This window comes from Antedon bifida, chromosome 7 (genome assembly GCF_963402885.1).
Source record: "Antedon bifida chromosome 7, ecAntBifi1.1, whole genome shotgun sequence".
Lineage (NCBI taxonomy): Eukaryota > Metazoa > Echinodermata > Crinoidea > Comatulida > Antedonidae > Antedon > Antedon bifida.
Window position 1 is genome coordinate 9,004,769 of NC_136232.1, and position 12,782 is coordinate 9,017,550.

At 34.7% G+C, this 12,782-nt stretch overlaps 1 protein-coding gene across 1 annotated transcript; it reads left to right on the forward strand.

The window, feature by feature from the left end:
* The first annotated feature begins 622 nt into the window (after positions 1–622).
* Positions 623–12,541, forward strand: LOC144849253 (uncharacterized). Its single transcript, XM_078706326.1, has 10 exons — positions 623–639; positions 2,698–2,757; positions 5,179–8,280; positions 8,713–8,865; positions 9,284–9,325; positions 9,562–9,617; positions 9,850–9,998; positions 10,327–10,421; positions 10,971–11,073; positions 11,267–12,541. The coding sequence occupies exons 3-10, from the start codon at positions 5,395–5,397 to the stop codon at positions 12,241–12,243; spliced, it is 4,461 nt and encodes a 1,486-aa protein (XP_078562452.1). The 5' UTR covers positions 623–639; positions 2,698–2,757; positions 5,179–5,394; the 3' UTR covers positions 12,244–12,541.
* The last annotated feature ends 241 nt before the right edge of the window (positions 12,542–12,782 follow it).

Consider the following 12,782-nt stretch of genomic DNA (forward strand, 5'->3'; position numbering starts at 1 on the left):
AATTTCAAAATAGATTCATCCATTAATTTAAGTAGGTAAATTACGTTTACTTTTTTTTGTGGAAAGTAGTTTCGTGTCGATTTTAAAGTCAGTTAATCATTAATATGTTCTATCTTTAACTGTTGAATGAAAACAATATTAATATTGATTATTAATAAACAAACACAATAGAGCAAACTAAATGACTGTGTAGGGTCTACTGAATACAAAAATTACACCTTTAATACATAGGTCTAAATTTCCCTCCACATTTTTGGAACAACCTAGTTAAGCTGTTTCTTATAATTTTAGTGGTAAATACATTTTTATTCAAGTAGACATGTATTATTATACTGCTGTGATTTAACATTATATAAAACATCCGTTCCAATACAATTACTGTACTTCACTTATGATAAATTATGTTATTTTATATCTTTTATTATCCAACAAAAGAAAACTGAACGGATGTTTGAAACCTGAAAAGCAGTATTGGAAACCCCTTGTGAGACTACAAATTGACCTTCATTTGATCTGAGAAGTCGACGTTAACAATTGGTCAATCGAACATGTAAATTAATAATCGTCATTTCATCAGCCAATCATTTTCATTGTTATTGAAATGGGGTTTATTATACAGTGGATGCTCTCTACATGACGGTGAGTGCAATCCTGAATATTATTTTCTGATAAAATTTAGAGGGAAAGAGGGTGTATCCGTTGTTTAGAGGTTACAGAGGGAAAATGGAGGGCTTTATTTGCAATTTTGGGTGATTTAATGCAGATTTGAAGGATGGGGTTTCGTAGAATAGTTAAAAGTTGATCATGTGCACTGATGCTATTCGTCAGTGGAGGGACACCAATGATAAATACGCAGCACTGAAAACGCGTATAACCTATTCACGATCCAGGGAATCCAAATTAATATGGCTGTTTTTTCGCCAGGTTCTAGTAATAGATCACAATTATTGTTCACTTTTAGGTAATTTACAGTTCCCTCGTAATTATTAAGTCCTACCTTAGGTACAGAAATTGTAAAATTGGTGGGTTGTCCACTTGTTTTTAACATATTGGCAGGCCAGTCTGGGTACAAAAAACAAACTCAGTACAGTGAGTGGAGTGTGTATTGCTGCTTGGGCTGCTGTTTGGAAGTACAGTAGAAATGTAATCCAAATAATTATATACTGAGAAGGCCTGACTAAGAGTATGAAATGAAGGCCTAGGCTATTTATTTTTTACATTACCTTCTCTTGTGGTCTAATTAATTCTGTAAGGCCTAAAATGAGAGAGATTAGAATCGAGTAGTTTGGTGTGTGAACACCTCAATGTAAAAATCAATTAACATATTTTTTATAAAAGGCTGCATCCACACTATTTTAACCTTTAACATTACATCTTTCCCCACCAAAAAGTAAAACAATATGTTTTTTGTTACATCAATCAATGTTTTTAAAATTCCTTTCTGTGGTTGGTCGACCTTACCTGGTCAGATCCAGCAGAGGTATGGCTGAGGGAGTAATACATCATACACATCAAGTTTTTTAAAATTTTTTTAAATCTAAAGTAGTTTAAACAATATATAATGAATTTAATGGTTGTGAATAATTTACAAACTGTGTATTGAAATTTTCCTTCGATAAAATCAGGATTAATGATTAACATGCCCATTTCCATTAATTGTTTTGGATTATTAATTATACTACTCTCATAAGTATCACTTAATAAGACAATCATTATCAATAACAGGTTTCAAATCAATCCATAATTAACTGATCTAGAGTACAATTTTTTGTTCACTTTCTATGATAAATCTTTCACATAAAATGCATACTAAAACAATATCTAAATACATTTTTTCCATTCATTAAGGAAACTTGCATTATCAGAATTTGTAGTTGCCCTTCTAAATGCTTGAAGTACCGTCCGTATTCTAATGTTTGAAAATGCAAGTTATTCCAAAATAAGTAATCTTATGTGGAAAGGGAATGATCCTGTGCCAAGTAAAATAGACCTAATGAGTTTGATTACTAAAAATGGAACATTCTGTGGTTAGCTAATGGATCAGTCCAGGTTTAAGCTTTGCAGTCTCCGCCTTTGGATAGCCATTGGTCCAACTCCAGGTTGAGTCATCCATTTCACATATGTTGTCAAATGTTTACACAACAGGGAAAAAAAAGAAGGAAGATTTATTTGCTAGTTTAATCTGAAACCTTAAAAAACTAAAGTGAAATCTATCAATCTTTTTGTTGACATAGCTCATTTGCATATTAGGTTTTTTCTTTCTAGTATTCATAAACATCTTATAATATTAAAATAATTAAAGACTACTGTAATAAATTGTGTATTTGAATAGATTATATAGATTAATGGATAATTTACAATAGTCACCAATATCAATTGTTTTGCTGTAATTGTCTAAATAAAATGGATAGATAGGGTTTCCCAAAAACTTATTTTTTACCACCTTGACCTCCTAAAAAACCTTTTATAATTGCTCTATACTGGTTTTTACCCATCCTAATTATATTATTATGAGAATGTAATTGATTGATCCGAGGGATTTGCAATTCAATCAATTGAATACCATTCTTGGAAAACTTCAAATTACAGTATAATATTTGTTCAGATTCAATTCTTTTGATTCACTAAATGGAACTTTTATTCATTGTTAATTTTTAGAATTTAATTTCGAATTATTTTAATTTAAATATTTTACAGGTGAATTTTCTGACCAAGGGTCATGGACGATGATTGCCAAACACTTTTGGACGTGATTAGGTAAGCGTTTCTATTTCAACAACAAAAATAATATGGGAACATTTTTTTCCCAATCTTAATTGCTACTAAAACAGTTGCATGCTACCACAGTAGTTAACATTCCTTTGGTTAACAATAACAGTTAGACTAATATAAATTTGTAGGACATAATGATAACAATATGCATGATGCTCTTCTTTCTCTTAATACATTTCCCTTGTCATTCCTATCTCAGACCTATCGCAAAATATTTTCACTTGTATCTTTCTCGCCTTTATTCTTGAATCATCTAAAGCTCTGTCTACACTATCAAACTTTATGTGATAAAAAAATGTGATATATGACACGATGATGATCACTACCATCTTTGGGAATATCACACTTTTTTGTCAAACTAGTTTGATATGAACACATAACTTTGTGAGATAAAGGTGATGTTTGACTACAATATTACTAAACTTGATCGTCGCAAGCATACAGCTGGAGCTGAACTTATCATGTGTTTTGTTCCTTCCTGAAACTTGCTAAAGAAAATTTGAGAAGTTTGTAACATTCTTTATTACTCATGGAGACATGTTATAGGATTCTCAGGACATATATTAATTGTTAAACATTTTCACACTCATAAAGCTCTGTCTACACTATCAAACCAGTTTGACAAAACAAAAGTGTGATGTGCCCAAATATGATAGTGATATGCTTAAATATGGCAGTGATATGACATCATCATGTCCATATATAAGCACATCACCATTTTTTTGTCAAACTAGTTTGATAGTGTAGACAGAGCTTAAGACTATGGTATCCAAGATCTTTCCCATTTCTATTCCAACTTCATTCAACTTTCCTGTAAATATACAAATAATAGTTTCTTTGCAGGTTTCTAATTTCATGATTACATTTTGACAATATTGCTTCTATCTAAACAAGGATTATTAATAATAATTTTTAAAAACAATTAAAGTTTTCTTTATTCATTAGCCACAGTATTAGCATTCTGTCTAAATTGAATTTGTTGGCTATTCTAGCCTAAAGCCCAACACAATTGTAGTTATTACGAACTTGTGTGCAATTTTTCACAGTGACGTGGACGCGTTTGATTGCTTCTTGGATGTTGACTTGGAGCATAGTAAGCCCAGTCATGCACAGGTACTGTACATTGGTGTTGTTGTACAGCTCACTGTTTTGTACAAGTAAAGCATGAAGCATTGATACAGTACTAGTACTTGACATACTTTAGTATTAAACAAAAAATGTCCACTTAAGTGTTACTTAAGTTTGTCCCTCCTCTCTTCACACCAAGACATTCCTCTTAATGAATACAATTCTGGGACAATAAGGCCACATCTACCGTACTTAATGTATCTAGATATCAACCTGATAACATACAATGGTTGTTTTTCAATGTTGTGTTTGTAGTTTAATTTAGATCATTGTTGTCTAAACTCATATGAATTGTTAAATTTGCTTTATCAATTTGTGTGCTTTGCATTTCACAAATAAAAACATTTTACAGTTGTTAGCTTTGTCTATTCTATGTGTTCCTTTTGACTTCTAATTTTGGTGAAAAAGATTTTGTGTTTACTGTTTGTATTCAGTTGTGATTTATTATTAATATTTTTTTTTGTAGATAATAGCTAAAGCATGCATTAAGCTCTGTCTACATTATCAAACTGTGTGATGTGCCCAAAAATGGTAGTGATATGCCCAAATATGAAAGTCCATATGGGCACATCACATTTGTTTTTCTCATAAAATGTTGATAGTGTAGCCAGAGCTTCAGCATTGTAAGTAGTTATAAATATCATTAACATTTTGTGGTTAATTTGGCAGATAGACAAGATGCATGAATGTAATTATTTAGTACATTTTTCATTGGTGTAATTCTTCTGCTTTTTTCTACTGTATCAATAAATATCCATTTTCAAAATTGTTTGTAAGTTGTAAAATAAAACTTAAATAAAACGTACCTATTTAGTGTTGTTAGATTAATTTTGTTCTTTAGAAGTGTCCTTAAAATTAGATCCTAGAATTCACTCTGATGATTTGGAGAAATAAAACGGAACACAAAAGCCTTAACAAGCTGAAGTGTTCAGAAGTAAACCAATTCATTACCAAAGCAAGCGTTAATTCGGAATGCTCAAATTTTGATTTAGCAATAGTTTTTCAAGTTTATATTAGGATTATTAAGCTGGCATTAACGTAAGCATTTCTTTATTGTTATTTATACTTTATAAAATATATACTGTAATATTGCCTGAAAAAAATGCATTTTGTATTTCTATATAAGCTTGTAATTATTTTTGTGAATTTGTTTTTAATTATTTATACCAAAAGTATATATAAAGTTATTATAATTGATAGATATTTTGAATATTTCATGTATTATTTCTAACTACACAGATTTGATAATGATTTACCTTTGTTATTCAATTTGTATAGGAAACTACAGAAGAACCGACAAGCAAGAATATATTATCACTTGCCTTAGTAGCGTCTTGTATTAACGAAGAAACAGTAGAAGACAAAGCCAACGGCATTGATGATGCACAAAATGTGATAATCGCAAATGATAATGCGTCTGGGCTTATAACCGCTACATTTGACCCAGGTGGTCAACAAACTATTATACAGCAGGGTCAAGAACCAGCTGTAGCCATGGATGACCATTCTTTAATGATGTCATCGTCACATGATCAAAGTTCAGTCAGCATGGACGCGCAACTGAAAGATATTTTCGGTGATGACGATCTTTTTTCCGATTCACCGATGGAGACTACGACTAATGCGAATCCATTTGATTCATTGTTGAGTCAAGCAGCTGCCGAAGCGGGCGTGTTTCCGTTTATGGATGATCTGGATGAGCCGATAGGTTCTACGACCACGGAACCGGTTCAAACGCAACCGCCGCTTGTTACAAATCAACTGGTAATTCCGGCAGGGCAACCAATGGTGCCTCAACCAACATTGCAACAATCAACATTGTCACAGAAGGTTAACACAATGCCTATGTTTAACCAGACGTTACAGCCCATGATGACGAACCAGACAGGCCAACCTACTACTGCTGTGCTACAGGTTGGGCCGTCTGGTCAGCAGATCATCCAACAGATTCCTGCCAATGCTCAAGGAGGTCAACAAATTGTTATCCAAGGCCTGGTGCCTCAATTGGCCTCTGTAAAAACTTCGCAGGGCATTATAGGAACTGTACAACTGCAGCAAGGGTTACACGGGCAGCAGCAACCACTGACCAGCTTTGTTTTAAACACTGGTGGAACAAGAATCCCAATACAAACTGTTATAAATTCACCAATGCAACAAAAGCTTGGTAAAGTTATCAAAAGTGGTCCTGTTGCGATCAGCCCAAAGCCGATTTCAAAAGGACCAAGGCATATTAGTCCGAAGCCTCTACCAGGACAGAAAGTGATTCAGATACTCCAAAACCAGCCTATGACGAGGACTTTACAGATTGCACAGAGAGCACCAGGCCAACCGCAAACATTTTTAATTCGTAATCCCAACATGCCTGGAAACCTTCAACTTGTTCAGGGAATTAACGCTGGACAAACGGTTATCGCAAATAGCGGTATGGTGAGGGCGCCAAACTATCAGGTCATTCAAGGTAACAACCCTCCAGCCACAAACGTGTTGCCGAGTAGAATGACGACACAGTCTAGTAGTAATCTTGCGTCTACACCGCCAACTACCACTTCGTCTAAAAGGAAATCTAGAAACAATGCACAATCAAATACGCAAACAACGCAATCAAAATCTGTCGCATCGTCTGGTAATCTGACATCATCTGTGCTTACCAGTCAATCGCAGGGAAATTTTGTGTCAAATTCTATGAATTTTACGCAGCCGGTGAATTCACAACCAACTATTGTGACTGTGACTGAAACCGGTAATAAAACTTTGAATCCTGTCATTACAATAGGTGCGAGTGGAAGTATGATTTTTGTGAAGCAATCCAAACCCATTACCGTTACTGCTAAGAATCCAGGCTTAGGAACTGATACAGTGCCATCTGTCTCGATTCAGAAATCTATTTTACAATCAAACATACCAAGCCAACAGACAGTCTTAACCTCGACGACAGAAATGAAAGTAGAGCACCAACCATCTGGTTCCTTTAGTGGTAGCAATATTGGGATTGGATCAGATTCTAGAATGCCGTTCAATGTGAAAAACAGCGGTTCTTACCAAGTGCCATCACCGCAACCGGAACAAACCCTGACCAAACAACAAAACATTCCAGCATTTGTAAACCCCTCTCAGTCTGTTTCGCAAACCGTCCAGCAGAGTAACACGATGACCTCGTTTGTCAATACAGGCAGTAACCAGATTCAATATTCAACGTCATCACTGCAAACAGCAGCTCAACAGAATACAGGTGTTCAAAATACAGGTGTTCACAACCAAACCTTCACCCACCAAGTACCAACTCCAAGTATTTCGTTAACGCACAGAAAAGTTGAGATACAGACGGACAGCGCCAGCAGTTCGTCTTTCTCAGTTGGACTTCCTTTACCGCATCAACCAGCCTTATCCCAACCTTTACAAGGATCACCTTTAGTTGTTCAGAATGATGGCATGAAAGAACCAACGGCAAACACTAATGATCTTCGTACTGCAAATCTGCACAACAAAAACATCCTTAAAGAGATGATTTTGAAGCATCCTGCTGTTTTTCAGAACTCGTTAAAAAATAATCCAGAAATGCAACAGAAATTTCAAGTCATGTTGCAACAATTCCAGCAACAAAATGCTGCAGCTAACAGCATGCAGAATGTAGCTGGTAATGCAAGTCAATCTGCAACTCAACCGCAACCCACTGGTAGCATAACCTTAGTGCACAATCAATCCAATCCGCCGTCACAGGTCACTTTTCAATCTAACTCGCAAACTAGCCAAGTAATCGGAGTACCTCATACACAGGTTAATCAACCTGTGTTGAATGCAAACAGTAACCTTGCTAACAGTATTCAACCAGTAATCAGTCAACAACAGCCTGTTATCTCTGCCCAGGCTGCTGCCATTATGAAGTATCCACCAAAAAAACAAACCGTTAAAAATGCAAAGCCAGCATCAGCATCCTTCAGCACGTCGTCGAGCATAAATCCAAACAGTATTCAAAAAAGCGTTGTTCAACAATCGGTAATTACAACATCATCTGTTGCAACCACCCCTGCCACAAACCAGGGACTTAACCTGCCACAGACATTCCAGATCAGCATCAAGGCTCAGGAACAATTGCAGACGATTCAGAACCATATACGGACATTGACTGGAATGCCAAGCTTGAACGATCAACAGTCACGCCTTCTGCAACAGCTTCAGATCATCCAACAGAAGATTGTGACTCAGGCTAGGCAGCAGATGCTGGTTCAGCAGCAGCAGCCAAGGCAGCCTGTAAACACTGTCATTCTTCCACAACCGAGTGGAGGGAAAGGAATCAAGAAGATTGCTTCAAAGAGCCCTAAACAGAACACAAGTTCACCTGCTGGCAGTGACACTTTGACAGTTAAACAAGAAACAACCGTCGTAAGTACATATATGAATTTAACTATGTCTACACTATCAAACTTTATGTGTCAAAAAAAATGTGATGTGCACATCCATATATGGACATGATGATGTCAAATCACTACCATATTTAAGCACATCACACTTTTATATCAACCTAGTTTGATAGTGTACTATATATAACTTTATGGGATAAAGGTGATGTTTGGCTCACAATATTACTAAACTTAATCGTCGCAAGCATACAGCTGGAGCTGAACTTATCATGTGTTTTGTTCCTTCCTGAAACTTGCTAAAGAAAATTTGAGAAGTTTGTAACATTCTTTATTACTCATGGAGACATGTTATAGGATTCTCAGGACATATATTAATTGTTCAACAATTTCACACTAATAAAGCTTGGTTTATATAGAGCGAGTAATAATGATATTCTTTGATCTTTGTTTATAGAATATTGGTGTGAAATCCATTAATTTGACACCAACTCAACAGCAGATTGTGAGATCAGTTCAAGAAAAGTTGAAAACGATGACTCCAGAGGAACAGCAAGCCTACATTAAGTCTCAACAGTCATTGCTACTCAACTTACAACAACAAAAACAGGTTAATATCATATGTTTACTGGTTTATGTAGGCTTAATCTACAGTTTAGTCCCAGTTTAAACTCGGCCCAAAGAAGATGGGAGGGTTATAAGTCAGTCTGGGTATCTTGCATTGGAGGTTTTTAATCAAATTTGTTTGAATTAAGGATGTAGGCTGTCATCAGTTGGATGGGACTTAAATGTCTTTAGCAATTTTATTTTATTTATTTAGTTTCAAGGCTATAGTGAGAGGTTAAAAACCGATGCTTAAATAATAATTATTAATATAGAATGTGATGATCTCTGCTGGGGAATTGGGGTTTGTAGTGAAAATTCATGCTCATGCTGGCTATGCTATTTGTACCTACCAAAAAGATGCTAAACTTTGTTGCACTGTATGTAATATTACAATCTAGTGATTATGAATTATTTTGTTACAGGCTAAACAAGGGCAGACGTCAAGTGGTACTCAGTTTATCAAGGTAAGCACATACTCAATAAAAATATTGAACATTTCATAATATTAATGATTTATTTTTTTATATTTTATATCATTGTCATTTTAAAATTACAATGGCTAGGAAATAAAAATAAACGTGTTTTGTATTGGCCAAAAGTTAGTCCTTAAAAATTCATTATCATGATCAAATAATAGTTTTAATTTTGTAGAATGATTTGAATTTGAATTATATATATATTGAATTGTATATTGTTTTAGATTGAAAGTAAAGGCACAAAACGTCCAGCACAGTACCAGCTTACAAGAAGTTCATTGTAAGTAATATCATTTCTACTTTTTGGAGGGTGGGGGGTGGGAAGGATGTGTAAATGTGTATTTCTCGGCTTATGTATGTTCGCTTATAATAATAATAATACGTCGATCTTGTATAGCGCTTAATGCACAAAGCCTTTAAGTGTTTCACATTATTACCACAGTCATTTTTTGGATCAAACACATACTCCCATAATGTTGCAGCCAGTAATCAGCTTTTGTTGTGTTATTTAGAATGCTCCATCAAGTAAAGCAAAATCAAGAGAAGATGATTGGACCAGATTTAAAGACTCCATTTAAGAACTACAAGGATGCCATTCACCGACTGGTAGACTACCATGTGGTGACAGATCACACACCCACCAGTGACCAACTCGAAGAAAGTAAGACACTATTTGATAATTAAAAATTTGACATTTTTAAGAGTGGAACGATTAATATATTGAACATATCTTTTATACCAGCATACTCAAACACATGTGCCCATATATAGACATAATGATGTCATATCACTACCCTATTTGTGCATATCACTACCATATTTGGGCACTTCATCATCATACTTTTTTTGTCAAACTAGTTTAATAGTGTAGACAGAAGCTTAGGATTGGTAGCCAACCACCAAGTTACAACCTCACTGTTTACTTTGTCAAAGGAGTTTAATTGTGAATATGAGAATTGGTTTTAATTTTCTTTATAATTGTTGTTTAGTTGATGAAGCTTTTGAGGAGGTAAGCGTCACTATTCTGGAGAAGAAACAGAAAATGTATAACAAGTATCAGCAGTTAATAATGCAAGATAGTATGGTGAGTAAATAAATACAAATAAAATATGCACAGATGAAGGGGTAGTGTTGCCCGAAAGCTCTGCAAATTTTTCTGGCTGTTTTTTACATTTTGATTGTGCTTTTAGCTTATTTTATTTGTATCTTATTTATTGAGATCTAGCCACTGATACATACTGACAGCATTGTCATTTTTTCAGTAATTTGTCTTTAGATTGCAATATAGATGCCATATGGCCTGTGTTCATGCAGCCTCAATAACGTATATAAATATATATTTAATTTAAATTAATTTTGTGTGCCAAAATTAAATTGTTTAAGCTCTGTCTACATTATAAAACTGGTTTGACAAAAAAAGTGCGATATGCCCAAATATAGTTGTGATATGACATCCTCATGACATATGGGCACATCACATTTTTTTGTCACATAAAGTTTGCTGTTCCACTAAGGTGCATATTTTGTCATTAGTATCAATGCAAGAAGTTTTGAGGTTTTTCCATGTATAGAATTTGTTTGTGTTTTCAAATTTGTATTTAATTCCTTTTATCATTATTTTCATTTACTTTAGAAAACTAGCGAGTCGTCTGAGATGGTAATGCTGGGTAGAATGATGTTACAAGATGAGAAGAATCATTTTGAGGAGGAAAAACAAATGCCTCAGGATCAGTTAAGTAAGTTGTAATCCTAAATAGTTTATTTATTGAACTTTATTTTCTGAGGGCAGCTCCGACTGCACTACACCAGTACAGCTGATCTGAAGAAACACTCTACAGAAAGACAATACAGAAATATGTTAATTTTACTTTTTCTGAATTTTTTCAGTTGCAAAAATATGTTAATTTCACTTTTTCTGAATTTTTTCAGTTGCAAAAATTCGAACTTTACCAGGATTTGAATTAAATGAAGATGATGCTGATTTGAAATCACAAACAATAGAAAGTGATGTCTCAACTGATTTGTTATCGCCTGTTAAAAGTGATATCACTGAATCGCAGGACAATATAGGGCTTGCCACAGAATTACAGACAAAGTTTGTTCCAGAAATTGTTAAAAAAGAAGAAATTCCATCAAGTGATATTGTATCGCCCTCACTTGATGTTAGAACTACAGATAAATCTGCAGAAATGCTGGAGCTAGGCCCCAAAGACTGCAATGGATTTATAACGAGAGAGTTAACGGTCAATGATGAAGGGCGACAGAAGCCCTTGAAATTAAAAATCAAATTGCGTCGGCCTAGCACTCTGCAAGACCTGCTTGGGGAGCAGGAACATGGGTTAGAGGTCAATGATTCTCTGTCACCGACCTTTGATAACTCCTTAAATGGAGAAGTTAACCCGAATAGCAATAGTTACGATGCATTTGAAATGTCTGATATAGAGGATGATTCAGATGATAAGCGTGTTGACACACAGAATACAAAGGATGGATCTGTCGCTTCAGATGTTGCCAGTGAGGAGGAGGAGGAGGAGGAGGATGAGGATGATGACACAGAAGAGAACTCATGTGGTGCTTTGAGCGAACAGAATGAAAGTGCTATCAACCACATACTTAGTTTTCGGAACAATGACCATCCAACCATCCCCTCCTCACATGACAACCGAACGGATGTATACAAACCAACAGACGATAGAATCGTCAATGGTTTGGAGTACGAGTTTGATGATGATGACGATGCTGACGATTTGACAATTCCTAGTTTTTCTCGTATACAGAGGTCGTCCAAGCTCGAAGAAGGTTTTGACAACTTTGATAAAACGAACAGTAGTTACGATGAATTTTCAGCAGTGAGCAATTTGCAGGATCCAGATTTGGAGGAAGCCGTAAATAGTATCTTATTTTAAGTATTAACTATTGTTTATTTAATTGATAATTAATGATAGCAGATATTTTTTCTAATTCATGTTTGTGATGTTGTTACTATTGTGTGCCATTTTGTATGTTTGTCAACTCTCTCAAAACTGGACAGCAAATTAAGGATTTTATTCTGAATACTGGGCTAGTTGAGGGTTGTCCGATTTTCAGAAAGTTAATATATAACTTATATTGATCAGATTGTTGGTCAGTTATTTAAGAAGTGATCATGATAATTGCTAAATAAAATATTTATGATGCTAAAAGCAATAAATTATGTCAACATTATTCTATTGCATTAATTTCATTTAGCTTAGAAATTATTTCAAAATTACTTTAAAAGTTAAAAACGGTGCACTACTAAATACAAATTGTCATACTTTATTCATTCATTATCATCTCTTAACATGATTAAAGGATGTGACCTCGTATTGGACAATCTTTGATGTACAGTAATGTTAAGCAAACTAGTTGCCAAAAAAAGATATGCCGAAATATGGTACTGATATGACATCATCTTTTCCATATA

Excerpts from the sequence above, each read along its gene's own strand:
- LOC144849253 (XM_078706326.1), top strand. The coding sequence starts at position 5,395 with ATGGATGACCATTCTTTAATGATGTCATCGTCACATGATCAAAGTTCA. Across the intron at positions 9,999-10,326 it reads CAGTGACCAACTCGAAGAAA|TTGATGAAGCTTTTGAGGAG; the intron begins GTAAGACACTAT and ends ATTGTTGTTTAG. Across the intron at positions 10,422-10,970 it reads TAATAATGCAAGATAGTATG|AAAACTAGCGAGTCGTCTGA; the intron begins GTGAGTAAATAA and ends CATTTACTTTAG.